General features: G+C 33.8%; 1 protein-coding gene across 14 annotated transcripts in view; it reads left to right on the top strand.

The window, feature by feature from the left end:
* The window catches only part of LOC121729849 (neural-cadherin), a 383,323-nt gene that overhangs the window by 257,589 nt on the left and 100,666 nt on the right, over positions 1-25,068 (top strand). The window contains exon 1 of one of the 14 annotated variants that reach the window (XM_042118570.1): positions 6,534-6,713. The exons of 12 other annotated variants lie outside the window; for them this stretch is intronic. In XM_042118570.1, the coding sequence (XP_041974504.1) occupies positions 6,662-6,713 (52 nt within the window). In that variant the 5' untranslated portion in view covers positions 6,534-6,661. Of the gene's footprint in view, positions 1-6,533; positions 6,714-25,068 lie in introns of those variants that run through there. One more of the 14 variants, XM_042118579.1, reaches the window with a different exon arrangement.

Here is a 25,068-nt window from a genome sequence, read left to right as displayed (position 1 = left end):
TAAAAATGTTAGTTACGAGTAGGTACACATTTAAAAGAGTACTGACACTTTCTATGACTTATTTCTTATAAAAAATCTAATACTTACTCAAAATAATATACCTACAACTTACAAGTTACCTACCTATAACAAGTTATAAGAATACACGTAAATATCAATTTAATTCCTCATGGGGACATTATTAGAGACGTAAAACTAAAGCATAAGTTGTAGTCGGTATATAAACTTTTTGGTGAGTACATATTATAACATATTGTAAGTTTTAGCAGACTTAAGGAACGCTCAGCGAACCGAGTATTACACGTAGCTACAATATTATGATGTTTTAAATTTTAAAACCTAATATTGTACTTAAGTTTGACTCGAAGAGTTTTAGACCTTTCATGATTATTTCTATCTTATATCTTTAAACGAGCAATTCTTGTATATATATATATATATATATATATATATATATATATATATATATATACAAGAATTGCTCGTTCGTTCTCTCTCTCGTTCGTATATATAATTGGAATCTCGGAATCGGCTCCAACGATTTTCATGAAATTTAGTATATAGGGGGTTTCGGGGGCGATAAATCGATCTAGCTAGGAATCATTTTTAGAAAATGTCATTTAATTCGTGATTTATCAAATACCGAGCAAAGCTCGGTCATATAGCTTTATTATTATGTGAGCTTTATAGAAAAACGGTGCCGTCTGATAGCGGTCGTGCTACAATTTCTTGGAAAGCAGTAATTGTCTTTTTAACCGACTTCCAAAAAACGAGGAGATTATATGTTCGGCTGTGGTTTTTTTTTTTAAGTAAGTACATAAAAAAATTATTACACATTTAAAGACAGCAACCGGCAAATTAAGATCGAAGCAGTTTATATTCTGTGATCCGACGCATGGATTTACTTTATTTCAATTCAAAGAATATTTTTAGAAGTGATACTTATCTTCAGCTAATCTATACAATATTTAAGTTTCCGAGTTAACTTATTAGGTTCGTTTTCAATTCATTTTATGGGGGCGACTAACCCTAAAGTGTCGATTTTATAATTCAATTTTTTAATATTAGATACTACATTATATTTCCGAGATTTCGATCTGAGCAAAAACACGATATCTTAAAATTTTCTCGATAGAAAAAAATCACAAAGATGCATCTAATTTTCACAAATTTTTCATTTATTGCTATAACCGTGCATTGAACTAAGTTAATATTTTAACACAGTGTATAAAATTCTATCATTGAGAGATTGACCTAGCGGATTTTTAAAATGTTGTATATATTTTATCGAGTTATTGAGAAAAAACCGGCCAAGTGCGAGTCGGACTCGCGCACCGAGGGTTCCGTACAAACCTGCAAGGTTTACAAAGTTCGTTCATTACGACAATCGAGTCATAACTATGGTATTTTTATTGCAAAATTAAATTCATAACATTACAATGGGGAAAGATGGAGGAGCATAAATTTAAGACAAAGATCTTAAATTGCTGTTTCTTTTGATTGCGTTGACATAGAAGTTTGATTTTGTTACAGATTAAAGGTATTATAGACCTGAGTATTTGGTATGAATTTCAATTTAATACCTCTACGCGTTTATGAGGAAATGGGTAGTAAGTTTAAAATTATTAAAAAAAAAATATTATGTGATGTAACTAAAAATTTATGGTTTTCGTAATTTTTCCTTTATCTATGCTATAAGACGTTGCTTCGTACCAAATTTCAAGATTCTGAGTTCACGGGAAGCACCCTGTAGGTTTTGATTCCCTTGCAAGTGTCGAAAATTTGCGGCATAAACGGCTGTATCTTTTGATTGCGTTGGCTTAGAAGTTTGATTTTTTCACAGCTTCAAGGGACAGTAGACCTGAGTAATTGATATAAATTTCAGCTTCATACCTCCACGCGTTCCTGAGAAAAAGGGTCTTGACAGACGGACGGACGGACAGACGGACAACAAAGTGATCCTATAAGGGTTCCGTTTTTTCCTTTTGAGGTACGGAACCCTAAAAACTAATTTGGCGATGAATCCGCGTCGTTCTATTTCACTTGGCATATGAAAGACGGGCGTGAGTGTGAAGAGAGAAGGACGATGTTTGATTTTTGGGGTTAGTCGCCCTCTTAACGCAAAAGAAACACATAATAAGCTTATAATGACTGACGTAACAGCACACATTATTTCCACAGTATTTTGCCCGGTACTATTCGAGATACGTTAAAATTAACGATCGGGAACTATTGAATATCCTACGATTGAGCGCAGCCATCTTGGAAACTAATGAACCCGCATCGTTCTGAAAACTTTCATTATGCTTTCATTGCATAGTATATATAGTACCTAATATAATATCTATAAATTGGCCAATGCTCTCGAGTTTTCTATAACAATAATTACTGATTTTTCATTAAATTCGACGAAGAAATTGGCATTTAGCAGCTAGGATGTTTGATATTTTGGTAATATTTATTGGATTATTATTATTAGAAGAAGATTCGATAAATTAATTTCCTGTAGCCGTAAATAATGTAAAAATTGGCCAAGTGCGAGTCTGACTCACGCACGAATGGTTCCGTACCATTATGGAGCAAAATTAGGCCAAACATTGTTTTTTATATGTGAGCCCCCATTATTGTTTTATTTTGTTTAAATAGTATTATTAAATATTAAAGTATACATATAACTAAGAACTTTGTGAAAAATTCAAGCACCTACCTGTTACCATTATTGATATAATAGAGCAAAAAAGGTAAAAAAATCACGTTTGTTGTATGGGAGCCCCCTTAAATATTAATTTTATTTAGTTTTTAGTATTTGTTGTTATAGCGGCAACAGATATACATATTACATAATCAGTGAAAATTTCAACTCTCTACCTATTATGTTCTTGAGTTACAGCCTGGAGACACACAGACAGACAGACGGACAGACAACGAAGTCTTAGTAAAAACGGGACCCGTTTTTACCCTTCGGGTACGGAACCCTAACAAAAACCCGTCATAACTCATAAGCATTTCGATTATTCTGTATTCGCCTAGTTGTCACTTACAGGCTGTCTTTATTTTCGAGCAGTCAATATAATAATAACTCCCACACCGGTTTCGGTGACGGTTGCCGGTTTCACTGAATCCAGGCCAGTTACGCAGGAGTAATTTTATAGTGCCCGAATATGTGCGCAGTACACAAGAGCACTCTCTATTCCTTTTACTCTCATAACCCAGTCGCACGGAAGACCGACACGACTGGCGAGAGATCAGGCGCAGTACCGACTTTTTACATGCCCATCCGACGCATGGATCATCAATCATCATTGTCAGATAATCAGGTGATCAGCCTGCAGCATTTTTAACTAAACTTGGTAATAACATGTTTCCAACACGGGATTCGAACCCACAACCTCCGTCAAGAGCCATGCTCTGAACCACTGGACCACGGAGGCGTTCAAAGTCAGTCAAAGGCAGTCAATATAATATACTGACGCGTCACACGATACACAAGTAAATCGTTGATATTTGAATGGGGATTGCGTGTGTTCTATGTCGACATTTTTGAATCAAACACTAAATATATTTGGTAATATAGTTGAAATCGTGTAATATTATGATATTAGCGTGCTAATATTTTGTTCTAATGCAGGAGCACGCTCCAGCAGTAGTAACGTTCAGTACATCGGTAATTAATGCTGTTTCTGAGACTTAGTATGCATATTACGTATTAAATTGTAAGTGTTTTTGGTCCGTCTCTTGTAAATTAGTTTCCATTGATTAATTTCATACCTCGAATAATTGTTACCACTGGAAAATATGTAGGTATGAAATTATTTGTAATTTTACGATAAGAATTCCGTACATTTGCTTAAAAAACGAATATAAAATTCTCGTGTCACAATGTTAGGCCGCGTACTAATCCGAAACGGATTTATTGATTTTAACCAAATTTTATATGCATATTCAGTGGGTCTGAGAATCTGCTACTGGGTACTTTTTATATTGATAAGTGCATTTGTTAAATAAATAATAGTACATTATTACAACTCGAGACTGACGGCGACCATTGTTTGTGCGACGGGATAGCGATGGACGTTGCCATGGTGACATACTTATTTAGTCACTTCAATAAAATAATATGGGCGAAATACTTTATATGGCAAAGAAACGTTTGCTGGGACAGCTAGTATTAATATAAATTTGATCCGTTAGATTAAAAGTTAAATAACACCATGCTCCATGTATTTCGCACATAAGATTCCGTAGACTTTCGTTTTTCTTAGTACTAATATGGTCCCTTAGTTCCGTATGTTATGTCCGTATTTTATTTGTAATATTTCAGATATAAAAATTCAAACCAAAAATATACATATTACATTTTTATACCAATATTGTACGTGAACAAATATGAAGTAGGTACTAACAGAAGCTAACACGAATTCCATCGAAAAAAACAAAAACAGTTTCCGATAACTGTTTTTGCGAGATGAGATGAGAGTGATTCATAAAGAACTTCGATTTCGCGAGTGTAATTCATACTAGGAAATATTTGAGCTTAGATTTATTATTTCATACCCGTATTCGAAATGAAAAGGTAACAATTTTAAATTGAATCCAAATTTGTTGCATTCAGACCTGGGCGAGTGCTCGCTAAACTAAATTTTCAGGTAAATTGGAATCGGCGGATTTGTATCGAAATGGAAAAACTAAGCCCTAATAAAGATCGAAAAATCACATTATTTTTGTTCCTTTTATTAAGTTTCTAATAAAGATTTAACCAAAGAATTTAACCATAACGTAGGAAAGTACTAAATAAATTAAACTGTGTTGAAATATTTATACATAATAATATAATATGATTATTTATATTATCTTACTAACCTCTCTCAAACTCAGCTGTACAGAGCAAACCCAATTTAATCCTTTAATCAATCATCCACAATATAATAATAAAAAAATATATGTAGCTATTTAAATTTATTCATGTTTTAACTTTAATAAATGCTATTGTTCTTGCTCTTTTGAGCAATAGAGGTGTCTACAAATATGATTGGTTTACTCAAAGCTTTGTAAAAGCTGACAATTAACAAAAAGCCACATAAACTCGACGATTATTAGTTCTTCTCTGTTTCTGTTTTATTTTACAAAAGTTCTAACATAATTTGAAAGCTCCAAAAAACTATTATGTAAAGTTATGGTCACGATTATCCCTAGAAACCGTAAATATAATAAATCAAAAAGTTCCTTGAGTAAAAACCATTACGGGATTCTCTGCGAAGGGAAGGTCTATACAAAAAGTAAAAGTATGAAAAATATTAATAGTACCTTTGTGTGAGTTCGATGTTATCTCGGGAAAATAAAATGAGTATTATATTATATATATTTTTTATTGCTGCAGGCAGGTCAAGTAGCCCTGATGTCACTGCGACCCTTAAGGATCTACAGGGTGTAACAAAAATAAGTCATAATACTTTAGGGTGTGTACGTGTTCCTTGTAGAGAGTTCACTGTGAAAGTAGCAGCGCTGAAAGACCAAGTTTTTTTTTCATTTTTGTATGGGGAAACTCGTGACGCTCGCGCCCTTGTCCATACAAAAGTGAAAAAAATTTTTCGTCTTTCAGCGCTGCTACTTTCACAGTGAACTCTCTACAAGGAACACGTACATACCCTTAAGTATTATCACTTATTTTTGTTACACACTGTATTGTGACTCCTTCGCATTAGAGTACCGTCCCCAACCCAATGCTGCTCATAAATTGAACGATGTGGTTGGGGTTGGTGCCACGAATTTCCTCTGTGGATGAGTATTCGTAGCAACCAAGGTGCCTATTCCTGCTCTATAGTAGAGTAGGACAGTCAAGGAGAAGGTGTATAGGTGTCTCATCCTCCTCCTCGCAGAATCTGCAAGTCGTTAAGCTACTAACACCTATTCTGTTAAGGTGCTTATAATTGAGCTTGCAGTGCCCAGTTAGGTTTCTGGTAAGGATTCTTAATTGATTCCTACCCACGGTGAACACTATTTCTTACATTACATTGAATAACTTAGTTTGAAGATATTTTATTAGAATATATACCTCAATATAAAGGTGTGATTTTTATGTTTTTTGAAAATGACTATAAAATTTATTATGAGAATGATTTATGAGTTCTTTTATTACTTCGAGGTGTCCAATGGAATTTTGCACGAAGTTGATTGAACGAAGACGTAGCTTACTGTTACTTGTGAGCATAATTTAAAAAAACTAGGTCAAATAAAATTACTTTTATTTTTTATTTTCAGTCGTTTTAACATCTTAATTAATTGTTTTATTGCAACCACTAACTTACGAAAAGAAAAAAGACTTTTTGAATATAAAAATACTTATCCACAGTGTTTCATCGTATCCACCCTTATCCACCCCCATAACGCGAGTTACGAACGAGCCTCGAGTTATATGGTGCAAAACATTTTTAAAAGTAGCGCTAAATGGTATGGGAAAGTGATATTTTCCGTGGGGTGGGAGGGGACGGCGGGAAAGCGTCGCCAGCGGCAGTTGGTCTCGGCTCTCGCGGCGGCTCGCTGCGCCAGTGGCGAACTCATCTAGTGGTTAACTCATAAAATGTAACTGGTGGTTATAGTGATGGATACGATAGTGGTTGAGTGTTACGTCATGTGAGCGCCTCCCGGTGCTGAGTGGTCGGATATGGTGGACCCCCTCAAAATATTCTGGGTGTTGACAAATAGCACGTACCTAGGTAATGTTTGTTTTGTGTTTCACGTTGTATATTTTGCTAGTGAAAAAATATTTAAAAATTTGGAGCAAAAATAAAGAGTAATGAATAAATTATAAAATATTAACTTAATTTATCTATGATTTATAAATAAGGTAAATATATTTTTTGAGGTAAAGGTATCTATCTTGCCGATATTATAATTTAATTTAGTATATGTGTCAATATACAAATAAAATAATTTATGTCATAGACGAAAACTTTCTAATAATAATAACAATATCTTACGATTTTTACCAACATTGCAAAAAAAAAAACTAAAAATAATTCTTTATTACCATTAAAAAGGCCTTGCTCTAAAAAAAACCTAGTTCTTCTTCAAAAATATAAAATAACTACTAACGTATTTGAAATCCATAAAATCTTACTTCACACCGTATCTCTATTCTAGAAAAAGGAGAGTTAGAAAGTAATATTGTGTATCAGATATAACATATAATATGTTCAGGGAAAATGCGAAGAAATGTTTCCCAGTTGGGCATTTGGTACGCCACAGATAACGTAACAATGAGCGTACACAGGGGATAGTGCTATAAGACTCGTTCTTACTCCTACTGATACGCCTTCATAATAGTCCTCTTGAAGAATATACACTAGTGTTTTGACTTAAAATCTTCCCCGCGTTCCATTTGATGTTAAAACGATCAAAACGCTCAAAATAGGAGGCATCTTGAGCGTTTTGATCATTTTTAACATCAAAAGGAACGCGTGGCTTGTTTTTTTTTTTTTCACACATGAAAGTTGGAGAATAAACAAGGACAAATGGACAATGGAGCTAGTACTAATTTTAGTAAAATAATAAAACGGGCGAATGGTGTTTTCTCAGACAATGTCACCTTCAAGCCTCAAGAAAGGGAAACAAATTTTCAAATTATACTTATTGGTACTAATGTACCATCGAGGAAATTTATTCCTAGGCAGTTGACAGACCAACGTCATTTGGTCGGATCATGTCAATTCAATGTTATTTGTGCTTTGTTGGCTGGGTCGACATAACCAAACTTCGTAGGTCCCCCATATGCCTAGGAATCAATTTCTCTAATAGTGCAAATATTTTTATGAATTCAAATGTGTGTTTGTCAGTGTACCTATTAGCTTTCTTACACTTCAAGTTTCAAACCAAATCGGGATAAGTGGAAATCCCGAGATAAGTCATAGGACAGTTTCGAGCAAAAAAACATAAGGCTTCCCTGCGATAAATGAATAGCTACATATCTATATATTTTCAAAGTATATTTTGTTTGTATTGGTCAGTAAGGCTATCCTTTGGCTTAAAGCTAATGGAGCGCGCGTTTGCTTAAGACTGAGTGAAATTCGAATATCTAAATATCAGTGGCGTTTGTCCAGGGACGCATTAGCAAAGTGGATTTTGCCAGAGCCGGTGTCATCCCACTTAGTTCCCGTTATCCTCGGATGTTCCGTACATGCGGTTTGTATGCATTCGATATGCGGAACCTGCGAAACAAGTACTACGATTACCGCCAAAATTGCCACCATGGTAGACGGATATAAACGTTAGCAAACTTTTGTGGCTTGTACACTTCTGACACAATAGACATAACTCTGTCTACTCTGCTTCTGACATGCGGATCCTGAGAAATAAGTGATCGTTTCCCGCCGAATCAAAATTAAAACGCCACGTATTTTTCATATGTTACACTTTAGTGGTTTTGCATACTTGAAATCGATAAGTATACTAGCTGTCCCGGTGAACTTCGTGTCAATTTAAAACCTTCCCTGGACTTCTACGAATATTTTAAGACTAAAATTAGCCCAACCCGTTTTCGAGTTTTAGCGTTACTAACACAATTGAAAATCCATTTTTATATATATGGATTAATTCGTGAGCCAAAAACTTTGTATCCCTTTTGACGAAAAATGGGGAAACGTAGGTGAATGAAATTTTGCACAGTTATAGTTTATATGGTGAAAGAGTGCATCGAGCTAATATTATTTTGAAATTATGCTTTTATCATACATTTTTATAACAAATAAAATGTCACACACACTACAACATACACACTGGGAAAAATGACAGATTTTTGAGTGACAAGCCTATACGTACTAATTATACTCTGTTTTTTATGGTTGAAAAATGGATTATGTTTTTTTTTATTAAATCTGAGATACTAATAAACAATGCTTACACGGCTAGTCTGAGATCAGTTGAGTCGCAGAGACAAGAGTTGATAAAGATCTATATCTATATATATAAAACTCAAAGGTGACTGACTGATTGACATAGTGATCTATCAACGCACAGCCCAAACCACTGGACGGATCGGGTTGAAATTTGGCATGCAGGTAGATGTTATGACGTAGGCGGACCGCTTCGATCGTTGAAGAATAGTTTTAACTTTAAAAATAAATATAAATTACACTTACTTAAGCAACAACTCTGTGACATAGTATCGTAGCATTTATGAAAAAAAAAAATGTTAGTCCTTTTTCATACATACTATAGAACATATTATTATATTATTACGTCTATATTACCGGCATACTTAAAAATACACAACACATGCAATATTATGGTATATCTATAATAATGTAACAAGTAACAATATTATCTATCTAGTATCTGTATATTATGTATTCTTTCATTGGTCTAATGTTGTATTAGAATGTATCATTATATTTTTCAACACTCTATTATGTCTAAGTCTTTTATATAATATTATATTATAATTTTAAAATATAGCTTCCGTCTGCTTGTCCTCGGCCCGAAAATTAGGGGTCCACGGAAGATCAGGGACGACTGTTCGGTTGTCTTAACCTGAGTGGTCTCCGTTTCTGCACACTTGGGTGTTACACTGGCGTGCTATAATTGTGATATCAATACATTAATTGTTTTTTTCTTTTCTTTTTTTTTGTTTACCTGTGATAGTTTTTTTATGTATGAATTAGCTGTAGCTGTAGATTATAGGTAAAATAGGTTAATTTTTAATTTTGTTCTTGTTTATATCAGTTCTGTATATAATACCTATATTATGTCATATGTCACATGTGTAACATTTAATGGTGGCAGAATAAACGTTTATTTATTTATTATTTATTTATTTAGGCATCCGCTAAGAAAGGATTTTGATAAATTCCAGCCCCAAGGGGTTCAAATAGGGGATGAAAGTTTGAATATAATAATACTTCTTAACGCGAGCGAAGCCGCGGGCAAAAGCTCATAATATGATAAAGTCAATATTTTTTTACATAATATAGGTATTAGTCCTAATGTCGTTGAAACTAAGGTCGAATTTCGACCATTGGGCGATCTCTAGTAATAATAAGTGGATCATGTAACAGAAATGTATGTTTACCGCCAAATCTATAAACGTCTTTTAAATAAAGTTATTTTTATGCTTGTGACATTATGTGGATCAAATGCGCGAGGTATAACGTGGATTTAGGAGTATCCATTTTACGACAAATTAATCATTAAGACACTTTTTTTTTGCAATACCTAAACAGTAGTTCAGCGCATAATACGGATAATGCAAAAAGCGTACATTCCCCTCCAGCCTCGTCTCCATGTTTATTTACAAACTTTTCCCTACGTTCAAATATATACGAGGTTCGTTACGGTGGTATTAAAAAGTCTCATGAATAATCTTTAAATAATAATGAGCGGTTATTCCAGAGTTTATGAACTGTTCTTGTTAGGATTAAGCGGAACAAGAATTGAGCGGAAGTTAAGATTAATGCGAACGGAACCAGGAATTTAATAAAATAAAAGAATATGTTGTATAATAATTTATACTGACCTTTTTTTTAAAATAGAATATGATGCTTTTTTGTAGCCGTACACACAACACATAATAAAACGTTTTATGAAAAATCGTAGAAAATATAAACCTTTCGGCACATACTCTGTCGACTTAAGCTCAAATAATATTTTGCGACGTATTCCCGTCGCACTTACGGGGGCTCAAAGACTGGAGCACTTGTCCATTTTGACGTGACTCCGTAGCACCGCCCGCTCCGATGTCAGCTGATGTCGTAGCGCTCTTAGTCCACTTTGTTTGACATGAATTCGTAGCACTCGTCGCTTCGATGTTAGGTGTCGTAGCACTTTAGTTTCGTCGTAGAGACGCTACGAGATATCCGTAGCTTCGTAGCACTCGTAGCGTATACTCGTAGAATAAAGTGTCCATATAAATGGCACGGTCCGACGACCGTGCCGCACTTATACAATACGAATATTGGCAGAGTATTTTATTTTTTGATTTTATTTTATATTCAGAAGGCTTACAGACAAATAACTTAAATAGCTAGTACAATAATTTAGATAACTAAATAGCTAATGACAAGCCTCCACATGTATGTAAAAAGATAATCATTATACAAATCAGCACAAATGTGTCAAACTATATTAATCTTAAATATACTTATATTAACTAATTTTGGAAAGATAAAGACAAATAAATTAAATACAAGAGAAAAAATAATAATACAATGAGAGTTATGAGCAAAACCAAGTAATAATACTAAGTACCTCAAACACAATAATTATTATACAATCCTAGTCAAAGAATGAATTTGCCAATAGTCGTTTTACAACGTTAGATTTAGTACAAAATAGGTCAATGTCAATGTCCTGCTATACTTTATTAAAAGCATAAGTGCTTCGTAAGAAAAATGCATTATTTCTATTATTAGTTGTTGCAGAAGGTACATCAAGTAGAGGCCGGTGACGAAATCCTTGTCGGTTGGTTCGTAAATTTATTTTTGAGAGTAATTCAGGGCAGTCGATGGAACCTTTTGCGATGTTAACTAAGAAACATATGTCACTGATTTGGCGCCTGAGTTTGTAGTAGCTATCTGAACATTGCTGTGCCTTATAATCAAGATATCTCAAAAATTTGTAGTAGACAGAACTAAGGAGTACCTCGACTTTCAACAAACGGGCGAATATACGCATTAGTATGACACGCGCCGGCCGATATGACAAAGGGCCAGGCCACAACAGTGCGTTGCGGCGTCGCATCGTAAATATCTACGATCGCAGAACGCATCGTGGAAATTTGCGACGCGACAGCGAGATTTCCGATGACATTTTTGCGTTGTGACAACGCATCACATTTCTGTGCGATATAGTTTTTGCGATACGACGCCGCAACGCAGTGTTGTGGCCTGGCCCGTACTACGTCAAACGTATAAAATTCGAGATCTCTTCTGAGTCGGCCTACTCGTTAGTTCTGTTTACTCTGGTATTGGTGACCTAATAAAGTGACCTGGCTTAGACGAACACGCGAACATGAAAAATTCACTTTTTCGAAATGATTGTCACAAAACATTCATTCCGCTTATAAGACGTGGAGTGCTATTGTTATCATGTTTGCGATTTATTTTTGATCCAGTACAATTCTCAGTGTACTCTTTCACTTTACGTTCTCGTTCAATCTCGAACAATTGGAGTAACCCCAAGAGGGCGAGGCGCAGTCATACGAACTAGTCCTTAGGGGTTGTACATTTTTATTTATTTTCGTTCGTGCTGAGCCATTTTTGTCAGGGGCTGAATAACAATTTTCGCTACATTTTAACCAACTAAAAGGAGGAGACTCTCAAGTTGACGTGTATACGTTCAAAACAATTTTAGTTTGAATCTTGTAATATTATTACAAGTTCAGGGACAATCATGTGCTCCTAAATTCTAAGAGGAACTAAGTTTGATGAAGGTTAGTTGACATCAATCATAAGTACAATTTGTGGCCGTAATAGCCCATTACTCGGCGTTAGCATAAGTGTGGAGATTAATGTTATCCTTAGCTACACTCGCAAATTAAATCCCGGAGCTCCTTTGTATTTAGATTACGAGGCGGTAGTAGTGCGTTAGGTAAAATTAAAACTTTTAATTGTGCAGCTATTAAAACTTTTAATTTGTTCAAAGTTAAATATTCGTTATAAAAAATCATTACACGAGAATTAAATAACGTTTTAGATTATATTTCAACTCGTTCAATTAGTAAACTTTTTAGTTTTTTTTTTTTTATGGACGCTTCACACCACGTCAGTCTGGCCCCGTGCTAAGTACCTGAAGGACTTGTGTTACGGGTACCAGGCAACGGAAATATATTTAATACTTTTATACTATACATATATTATTTAAGATTTTTATTATATAATACACATATTTAATACACATCCATGACCCAGGAACTTTGAAAACTTTTTTGTTTCGTCGGCGGGATTCGAACCCGCGACCCCGGGCTTGAGCTACCGACAGCCCACCCACTGAGCCACAGAGGTCGTCAGAATATGACAAAACTCAAAGTTGTTTAGTTATTTACTTAGAACGTGTTACAAATTTAACATTTTGAAAATTCTGAACGCACTCGTAATTAATATTTGAAAATATAATAAGGTAATTAGATTACAAATAAAAATATCGCCTTTTATGTAACAGACCCTTCTTATTGACATGACGATGTAATAAATGCACATACCAAAAAAACATCCCTGTTTTGCGACCAACACAAGCAGTTACAAACGTGTTGATATAAATTGTACGTATCTATAATTGCCAATCGACGATCGATCAATTCGTCCCTGTTACAGTGAGCTTCACCATCCTGGTGGCAATCATAGTTAGGGGATATCCATAAAGTATGTCACACCTAAAGAAAGACAAGGAGATGGGAGGGGTCCTAACTTTGTGATATCACATTTTAAATTCAATAAATTGAATAGTGAAATTTAAATTATTGAGGTTATAATTTTCACATGTAAAATTGCAAAGTGACGTCAATCACGTCACAAATGTGACCACCTGGGCATGGTGGGGTCTAAAAATCATGAAAATAGTGTAACGTACTTTATGAATGGTCCCTTATTTATCTTAACATAACGTGGAGAGGGGCCTTAATAGGCGGTGTACGTGTAGTCACAGTTAAAATAAGTGTCAAACGTCTCTCGAGGAGCTGAGGTGCACTTGACGTGAGGGTTCACTGACTGCGACGTTGATAAGCTCACCGCGACAGTACTAACCGAGGCGACTTGAGTATTTGTATAAAATGTTTCTATAATACTTACTTAAGAGTGAAGAATATAAGAACTACTTAAAAGTCTTTTTATTTAAGTATAATCTTATTCTAAAATATTATTCTGTAATTCATAAAAAAGCTATATAGTTTATAAGCTAGCCGGATTCTATATTCAAAAACAAGTAGACCAATGTATTTTTTTGGTCCAAGGATCAGTATACATTTTGGCGGATAGGTTTCTTAACACAAAGCGTTCCGTCCTAAAATGTCTTACAAAAACATCGCCTAGCCCACGGCAAAACATATCAAACGCAACGATCGATATGTTAACATATTCCGTTTGCTTTTGTTACTTTAGTTTTTCCGACATTATAACATAACATGTATATTATATATTTAAGAAGTCTCTTATTTAATTTTTGTACAAAAGAATTCTAAATATTTACGAGACAAAATGTGGGCTAGATTCTTGAGGAGGGTTTAGTGGCTTGCAATTTATGGACATATTATTATGAAGTTGGGAAACATTTTATATTATATTATAAACAAACACGGTTTCCTTTTTATAGAATAACATTAAGTGTCAATACGAGTAAGTAGAATCCAAGCCTGATATTTCGTGATGATAAGACATAGTCGCAACAAGAGAAAAATACATAATTATTAATGGAAAACTTCCTCTCCCTCAAGCGCAACACTTATTAAATTACGAGTGCGTTAATTTTTAAATGCTCATTTTTTCCTTAATCGTTCTAGTTAACGAGGCTATCTAGACCCACCTACTGATACCGTATCTAATAAAAGCCTTTCTCGCAGCTAACATTTCTTTTTCTTTATATTTCGACGGCTAAATGATATAAATGGTAAATATTTATTCGCGTTAAGAGAACACTTGGCTCTGTCATAACAATTTCAGCTAACCGCCTGAACGAGGATTTCAGCTAAGGGAGCAATTGTTAAAATTGAAACGTATTACTTTAGTTTATCCTCTCAGCTCCACCTTATCTAATAAACGTTAATTAGTTTCTTGGCTGTTTGTATAAAGGTGGATATACTTTGTAAGGGAAAATATATTTATTAAAAAAGGTAATTTGTACAATGTATATTATTTTGTACAATTTATTTACTTAATATAAATTGATGAATACACAAAGTATAAGTGCTTTGGGTCCAAACCACGAAGTGGATCACAGAAATTCATATTAAATGTCAATATTTGTATAAATATTGATATTTTATATGTATCATAATATTAATACGCGAACGAAAAACTTTGTAACCCTTTTTACGAAAAAATGGGGAAACGTAGGTGCATGGAATTTTGCACAGTTATAGTTTATACGGTGAAGGAGTGCATTGAGCTAATATTATTTTGAAATAATGCTTTTATCATACATTTTTTTAACAAATAAAACATTACACACACTACAACACACACACATGAGAAATGATAGATTTTTGAGTATACATACGAATTATACTCTTTTATTTATGGTTGAAGTCTGTTGACAACAAGTTGACAAATTGAAAATGGATTATAGTTTTTTTTATTGAATCTTAGATACTATTAGACAATGCTTACACGGCCAGTCTGAGATCAGCTAAGTGCCAGAGACAAGAGTTGAAAAAAAAGATAAAGTCAATATTTTATACAAAATTTAGGTAGTAGTCCTAATTTCGTTGAAACTAAGGTCGAATTTCGACCATTGGGCGATCTCTAGTTTGTATAAATATGGTACAAACACGTCATTGTTTGTACCATAGACCATAATATTTTCCTAGTAGTTTCAAATAGACAAATAGAGACGTGTGAATGATACATCGTTTGTGCTGTCGTCGATTTTCTGTTAATATAGCTGGATTATAGCAACATATACCGAGTGGCTTCGAATTTCGATATCCAGCCAAATGCAAGTCTAACACACAAACAATTGCCATTGAGCCTTCTATACACAACTACGGCGATTTGAACCGGGCCACAGCGGCAACATATGTTACTTCAAAAGTTACGCTTTAAAATTTATTCGCTTTTGTATTTCGAGTTGGACGACTCGAAAAGAAAACATTTGCGGAAGCATTATTTATCAAATACGACGTGAACGTCAATATTTGCGTGTGTGCTTGATATTTAATGTCTTGCTGACTACTTCGAAACTACTTGCATATTTCATTCGTAAACTGATTTCCGAATACACGACAACAGAGTTACAAAAAGGTCTAAGCAAAAAAAGTTCTTTAGACGTTATATAATTGCTACCAGAAAAGGTTGTGGAAAGCTTATCTACCAGCACCCGCAGTCTTTATCGGCCCGAAGTAAATCGTCGAATTCTGATAATTCTCTCGCCGATATCTTCATATTGATTTTCGGCGTTTTATGGGTAGACCTCGTTAATGAAACCGAAACTCTGTGGACATAAACAACACGATTGATGAATTAATAAAGATAAATCCTTTATGGCGTTTGTTTGCGCTCCGAAGCCGATTACTGGAATATTAGATGTATGATAAATATTGCCAGAAACATTTTTCTCCGTTTATTACATCCTGGAGCGTTTGGACTCGCCTCGAATTATATAAATACGAAAAGTGATTAGTGGCGAAATATTATGATTTAATTATATAATATACCATTAAGTATATAAATGCGTACCGACTTGTAAGAAACATGGAAGAAATGCGCAGAATTAAAACTTTGTAAGAGCATAATTATTGTGATTTTAGAACTGCTGCTGATTATTTTTGTCAAACTTTTTACATTGTATGATTAAGTGTTGGATTCGCTTAAGGAGAGTAGTTTCGTTATTTCCCCCGGGGTTGACGTAAAAAATAACGCCTCTTCATATCATAAGCGCCTATGTTCAACGAAATATGTTCAGCGAAATTAGTACATGTAATTTTTAAACACGAGCAACGCGGCCCTGGCCTACGTAGCTACTGAAAGAAACCTCTTATACTTCACTCAACTATACGAACCTACTTAATAATTTGAAGTAAACAGTTTTATTACGTGCCAGTCGACCTTGGGAAGTTTGTACGCTTAATATTTCTGTTTACTGCGTTGTAGCGATGCTGCCTTGGATTACCCCCTCACTGTAAGATGTTTTATGGTATGCTAACCGTTTTGAGTTTTAGGGCATAAAAAAATTTGTTCACCTTTTTTCAGTCGCAGAAATACTCACGAGTTTGTCACGATTGTGAATAAGTTATATTTTTAGCCGACTTCCAAAAAAGAGGAGGTTATTGTTCTATAAAAAGAATCGCATATCTAAAACATTTCAGATTGAGATCCTTACACTGACTACCCTAATGGTACTAATGCAAAATTTATTCAACTGTGTTCGAATTTATCCTAAGAGCTTTAAGCATTCGAAATGTGTTGGCTGTCTGTACATTTTCCCCACTATTTATAGTGACACAGTACACAACATTTTACATTTCATCATTATTAGCATTTCGACTGTTTTCATTCGGTTGAATTATGGAACTCACTCGTCTCAGGTTCGCTATTTAGAATTTCATAAGCGCACGGCTTGTGTGTGAATAGAATTACCTTGAATAAAACATACCGAGTCTTCTTCAAAATATAAATGCTGACTCTGCGACGTGTGGCACAATTTTAAGTTCAACTTTGAATGTTGTTAGTCACTTAACTTAATATGGACGTGTCTACTTACCTTTAAGGACTTACGTAAAGTAAGCTTTACTAAATTTTATAGTTTTTAGTCTCAAATTGTTCTCATTGTATTTTTTTACATCAGTGTGAGATATTATGAGAGTCTGTTAAAATGTTATTAAAAAAGAAATAAAACGAACATAGTTCTGCTTGCTTTCTACTTGTAACCAATATCTCTAACCCTCAAAAGAATCAGTTTTCACCTGGCGAGCTCAGATGCAAAGTGAGCTACGAATATATTCATATCGGAGAGATAATAAAGTAACTCGAAGGCCTACGAGCACATTTATACTCGAGGATTTTCGCTGGAAAGATTGAATTCGAGAACGTCTCGGTTCATTTTATTTGTTGACACCACTAGTCTTTACGCTACGAGTACCTCGTTTAATTTGATATGGTCGTGCTAATACATGAAAGTTAGGTTTTTCTTGAACTTAATTTTATACGAAGTTAACATTTTTAGAAGGAAAACACCATTTTTAATTTAATTATAAGTCGTATATTGTTATAAGCTTCGTAATAGAATAATAGTAAATAAAATACTAAGGGCCATCCCACACGTAAAACACCCACACCACAACCACACCACGTGCTCGGGCGTATATTTCGTATCGTAAGTGAATAAGACTGTTCACACGTATCACATTTTGCAGTCGTCGACCGCGTGTGACATCGCAACCACGGCTGACCACATAAAACAACGTTGCGTCAATGCAACGATAGTGCGCGCACGCCGCCCGCGCTCTCGCAAGGATAGCAATAATAATGTTTCCTCTTCGAATTTCTTGAGTTTAATCAACACGTATTTCCGCTATACAAGCCGGAGTCGAACTATGTCTCCCCACGACGTAATCACATCGCAACTATTGACGACAAAGCTACCACGTCGACATTTTGTCGGTACCACAACACAACTACGAAAAGCTGCAGTGACGCCATTCACACGTAACCACTGCTTGACTTGCGACGTGATGTGGTTGTGGTACGTGTGGGTTGACCCTAAGTAATAAATGTTTTGTTTGCTTTATGACTATTTTAAAAAATAGCTGATCTAACTTTTGTACAATAAAGCAACTTGAACCTTAAAACTTTTTAAACTAGCAACTGATACAAACGAAATGTGAAAACGTTTTTTCGCTGTGTTTCGATGTTGATTTTTCATCATAAACAAATTTTGAATTCCGTTTTAATAAACTCCGTATTTTTGTTTCAAACTTTTATAGAAGCAGTTACTACAGGGCGATTCCACTAGAGACGACCCTCAACACGAATTTTGAAAGTCTAGCATTTGTTACATTTTCTTATTGAATTATAAATAAAAAGATTCATATTTACTAGCAAAAGAACTTTTATGAGTAAAAATTGTAATTTGAATGATTTAGAGCATTTTGAAGTGATATCAACTAACAGCGCGAGAAAAACTGCTTATGCCACACATGATCATTTTTACTCTAAATCACTATCTCGAAGTTGAATTTCATTACATAATATTGACTGTATAATATAAGTTTCTATTTCGGTGCAAAAAAAAAAACAATTTTGAAATAGTTTTCAAACATTATTAAAGGAAAATTGCCATGTTTGCACCCGCGATAAAAAAGGTACAAAAGTTTAGTTTTCTCGCTAAAATATGTTGTTAATAATTTAAAACTTTGTGAAAGTAAGGAGAAATGTGAGGGAAATTAGAATTAATCATTGGAACAAACTATTTTATTATTAAAAAAAAACAGAACCTTAAAGTGGTTGCGCCCGCGATCGAAGCAGTACAATTGGAAATGCAACAAATATTTTTTTGACTATTCTAGTGATTTTCGTCTTATTTCTTAATATTAAAATAAACAATAATGTTAGATTATATTTTTTATTATTACTTTACATGTAATTACAAGATTTATAAAAAATTGAATGGAGTCACATCGTGTTTTATATTTTTCGAAATATTTCATGTATTACTTAACAGATGTTTCAAAATGATGATTTATATTCTTTTATTTTTAAATATTTTAGAAGAAATGCTACAAATGACAGGAAAAATCATAAATATTTAATATTTTTCTTTGAAAAAAATATTTTTACTTATAATTCTCCCATATTCTTTTAAATTATAAATATTAATTTTGAATTAAAGGTGTGCTATAGTTCGGTTTTATAACAAAACATCGAAAAGGTTTGCTTAAGTTACATTATTTAATTGTTTTTAGTGATTTAGATAATTTCTTTTGTCAGATCGATAAAAAATAATAAAATTTTAAATAGTATTATTACAATTTACTAATAATATCATGTATTGCATATCAAAAATGTAGAAATTAGTCGCAGACTTATGAATAAATTCAATTTCTATAGACTCGTTGCGCCCGCGATATTCCGATGTTGCACCCGCGATCGTGAAAATTGTTAATAATTCCTAGTACTAATTACTTAAATTAATTGTATCTAGTTAAATCATTTCTTTGTCTTATACACTTTTGAAATATGGGTTAATAAATTACTTAAAGTTCCACAATTAACAGTATTCTCAAATGAACTCTTCCTTAATAGAGGACCAATTTGGTTGCACCCGCGATAGTGCTTCAAACATATTTTGTGGCTTTTCTTAGATTTAATTTTAGTTTTCATTTACAATTTATGATTGAACTAGTTAAAATGTATCCCTTCAAAAGATAATTTATTTATAAATGTGTTTTATTTTGTCAGTAGGACGCTTTAAGTGCGTCAAAATGTTGCACCCGCGATAATGGAATCGCCCTACAGCAGTTATATTCAAAAGTAGGCTTAACGAGGTGCAAGTTAGAAGCCGAATTTTCATTTGTACTGAAACGTTGAATTGTGGAATATTTTCAACTAAATAGCATTTTCGATTATCTACAAATGATATACAAATATCATGCAATATTTTGTTGGTTGTACATATCCTACCTAGTCCTTAATTAAACATTTAATCAAACACAATAAATATAATTATTATGCAACATCCATTTTTGGATTCCATAGCAATACGTAATAATATCGCAATTGAAACAAAGGTCCAACGTCGTAACGTTTTGTTAACCCTCGGTTGGTCGCGTGGGGTCTTTAAAAGCCCGGAGTTTGCGAAAACGAGAAAAAACCATATTTAAATTAATCGTAGCAACTCTGCTCTTTAGGTAGCTTCCTAAAAAGAATTATATTTCGATATAATTGCTACTCATCTGAGCTCGTGTGCATGTAGTGTTTGTTACAGATGTGTTTATTCACGCTGGGGTCTTTAAAGACCCCAGGTGACTAACCGTGTAACTAAATACGATTTGATATTTTCATACAATTTTCAGACTGAAATGGATTTCTTTTGTGATTTTCATTGTATTTTAATAATTAATCAATTAAATTGCTCGTGTGTTGGTTCTTAATGTTTTATGTCGCTTATAAGAAGTTTTAGACGAACTTTTCCAGAAATGCATATTTTGCCACGTAAACCAAAATGATGATGATTATTTTTTGGTGATGATTAGAAACTAATTGCCGGTATATTTACCATGCGTTTAAAGTATTAGAACAGGAAAATTTATAAAATTTAGTATGTTTTGGTGCTCAAAATTTGTCAATGTTTAACATTCAATAGGTTATATATTATTTCGCCTTGGCTTTTTAAATTTCAATCTAAGTTATAGGAAATGTAACTGTTATTTTAGTTTTCTACACGTTTTACCACAATTTTCAAATTATGTTCATTTTTTTAAATTTTCCTATCTGACGGTATCCACTTGACATTTTTTAACTTCTATTTTTAAAATGTGAGTTTTGGTTATAAATATTCAAAATATTATTATTATTTTTACTAAATGTAATTAAAATTGAATTAAATAACAGTAATATATAGAAAAAAGTTAAGAAATATATTTATTTATGCCATTTTTATGTCATTTAATTTTCGGGCTTTCAAAGACCCCAGGTGACCAACGGCGTTATTTTAAAAGCGCGACCAACCGAGGGTTAAAACATGATACAGTAATTTTAAACTTAGTTTTTTATTTAACAAACAAATATTATGATAAATATCTATCTACATTATGACAATAATTCATCCGATAGCAATGCAAAAAAAATATATCGCATATATATATATATATATAGACACAACACTAGGTTGACAAAGTTATTTTCTAAATTTCTAGGGCGAATATTTTTTTCCATCACGAAATCAAAAATCACGTGACGCGATAGCGTGGGCTGTATGGGATAAGGGCCAATCGCAACGACAAAATGCCGTCAAGCAGTGGTTATGTGTGAATAACTTCGCTGCAGCTTTTTGTAGTTGCGTTGTGGTACCGACAAAATGTCGACGTGGTTGCCTTTTCGCCAGTAGTTGCGATGTGATTACGTCGCGGGGAGACATAGTTCAACTGCGGCCTGTATTATTCTAAGTTTTTTTATGCGAATGATTGATCATTCGTATAAAAAAACTTAGAATAATTAAATGATTTGGATTTAATTTCATTTGATTTGACACGTTTCGCCCTTTACATAAATAAATATTATTTTTCATCAGATTAAAATATTAGAAAGAAATCTCAATTCAACTAATTTAAGATGAGATGAGATTTAAATTTAAGTATACCTTTATAGCCACCGATAATCAGTTTTTTTTTCTTTTTAGATCTAAATAATTTCAACCGAAGCATGCTGTATATAATATAATATATAGCATGAATAAGCTATAAAGTAAATTATGAAGCATTTATTTTTATCGCGTGTGTTTCTTCGGTGGTAGCACCAGGTAATTTAGTTATTACAGAGTGAGTGCATTAATTTGAATAATTAGGTGCAATGAACTATGGCGCTTTATTAATGCAAACGTGTCAAGCGTGTGTCACACGCTTGCCGTGACCGAAGGAATTCTGTAAAGTGCAACCTTCCTACAGGTACAGTTGGGTAATAAAATATAAAACACCTTTGTTCAATGAATTCTGTTACGTGATATCTTCGGAAATGATGGCCTTAACACAATAAATATAATATCACAGCCTCTCAAAAAATCTGCCTGAAAATCTCTCACATACGCCGTAAAAGACGTTTATGAGTAGTCTATTGGGGTCTCGGAATATTCAAATCAAATCAATAGTCTCTTTCTATCGTTGATCTCTTTCTATTGGCTCGGTTCTGGATAATTTTATAAACATAAAATATGTTCATGAAAATATTGTCATTAGCATTTAAATAAAGTTTATTATAATACTACAAGTAATATCTTATTTTTATTAAATTAACAAAGTTTTAGAAACAGGCTTATAAAACTAAGTTGGTAAAACTTTCCGGAAGGAACTCCTTCAAATAAATCCACATTACGATGTAGTTGTTTTAACTGAGAACCGTACTCTCATATGAATTTAGGTTCATTTTGAAAATATCGAGGAACTCATATATCAAAGAGAAGTTTAATAAATACTGTTTTGCCTTTTGGCTCAGTGAAAACTAACTAATCAACTTACTTCAGCAACTCTTAAGTTTATTTACAGCTCCCACACTCGAGGAAACTAATATATAGCTGCAATTTAAAAGCAATATATTTGTTATTGATTGATATTGAGAAACTGAAGTACGAAAATCCTGATTTACCTCAAATTTCAATACCTCAACTCTCTATTTTCTCAAATCTTATCCGGATTTAATTTCTGAACATTTAATCTTTTAGATTAATTAATCCCTTCGAATATTAATCTCTTTGATTTTGATATACGACTATCTACCTACTTACAATAAATTCCTAATATATAATAGAACACTCCATATATTACCCCTTTATTGTCAGAATAGCTTTTTATATTTTGCCCTCGTCTCGGGTGATATATGATCTCACTAGATTCTTATTCCTATTGTTGAGTAAAATAAAGTATCAATCAATATATCCTTTGGGCCCAAACCTTTGGCGACGACTAGAACATTCCCCAGAAATGACGCCATAACTCGTCTATAGGATGTGACCGCTGCTTTTTATTGTTTGCTCCTTAGTTTATATTTCATAAATGAAACGTGCTGAATGTTTCATTATTATCGAAGGACTATGTTTCGAAACTGTGTATCGTAAATCATTATATTTTTAATATTTATCTTATGCCGAATTTACGTCACACCGATCACTTTTCTTAAAATATATTACAGTCCTTCTTTATATATAAACCCACGACAAAAATTTTATTTTAACATCATCTAAGTACGTCGGGGAAATACGAGCTTATTACAATATTAGGAAACTCCATTATCAGTTCCAACACATGCTACCTGAATTCTTAATTTGAACGCAAACTCCTCTTTAAAACTCCATGTGAATGGTAACATGTGCGATAGAAGTTTCAACTGATTATAATATAATCTTTACCCGCTACTCCAGAACAGGTTTCTGAATAGGTTTCTAGTTTAATTATTATATAAATCTTTCCAAAAACAAATATGTTACATTATAGCAATTAAAGCAAATTATGTTAAGTTTTAAATTTTGTTACCTATCCTTAATTTCCGTAATAAAATAAGCAAATATATTATAAAATTATTTAATTTTAATCCATTGTTTTTACCGTAAAATATTAGGGTAGATCAACATAACTCAAACTTAAATATTATTTAAAATGCTTACTTGTTCACCCGGCAACGTTGTTTTGCCATATAAATTATTTCTAGTGTCATTACAAACAGTAGATAAAAACCTGTTCTCAGGTCTCACGAATGTACATGCAAAATTTTATTAAAATCGGTTGAGCCGTTTTGGAGGAGTTCGCGCACAAACACTGTGACACGAGAATTTTATAAGTTTAATATTAGATTTGCGCGGACTATCAAAGAATTTGATTCATTGGCAAAAGGCGGAGCAGCGATAAGACTTAGGTATTATGTCAAACCAAGCCAAGAGATCACGACCATATTGTCATATTCCGACCAAATGACGTGGGTCCATCAACTGCCTATAAATCAATTTTTTCGATGGTAAATTATCTATTACATAGAATAAAACTCAAAGGTGACTTACTGATTGATTGACATAGTGATCCATCAACACACAGCCCAAACCACTGGACGGATCGGGCTGAAATTTGGCATGCAGGTAGATATTATGACGTAGGCATCCGTTGAGAAAGGATTTTGATGAATTCCAACCGCAAGGGGTTCAAATAGGGGATGAAAGTTTGTATATAATAATACTCTTAACGCGAGCGAAGCCAAGGGCAAAAGCTCGTATTATCATAAAAGTCGAAATTAAGGCCACCTATTTATCGCGCGCAACGTCAGGTGAATGCTGTGAGACGAATTTGACGTAATTCCCGGTGGTCAGTGTCCCAATTTTAAAGGAATTAGCGTGATATACTTTTCATCATTTTGCAATTAACCTTCGAAATTGTGTCAACATTATCATGATCGAACACTGCCGGGGTTTTCCTTCATATTTTATACGTGGGAGAGCCATGCTTCGGCACGAATGGGACGGCTCGACCGGTGAAATACCAGAAAACCGGCGTGAAACAGCGCTTGCGCTGTGTTTCGCCGAGTGAGTGAGTTTACCGGAGGCCCAATCCCCTACCCCATTCCCTTCCCTGTTATCCTTTTCCCTCTTAAAAGGCCAGCAACGCACTTGCAGCTCTTCTGATGCTGCGAGTGTCCATGGGCGACGGAAGTTGCTTTCCATCAGGTGACCCGTTTG

The sequence above is a fragment of the Aricia agestis genome, chromosome 1 (genome assembly GCF_905147365.1).
Source record: "Aricia agestis chromosome 1, ilAriAges1.1, whole genome shotgun sequence".
Lineage (NCBI taxonomy): Eukaryota > Metazoa > Arthropoda > Insecta > Lepidoptera > Lycaenidae > Aricia > Aricia agestis.
Note: the sequence above shows the minus strand (reverse complement) of the source record. Positions and strands in the feature narration are given on the sequence as shown.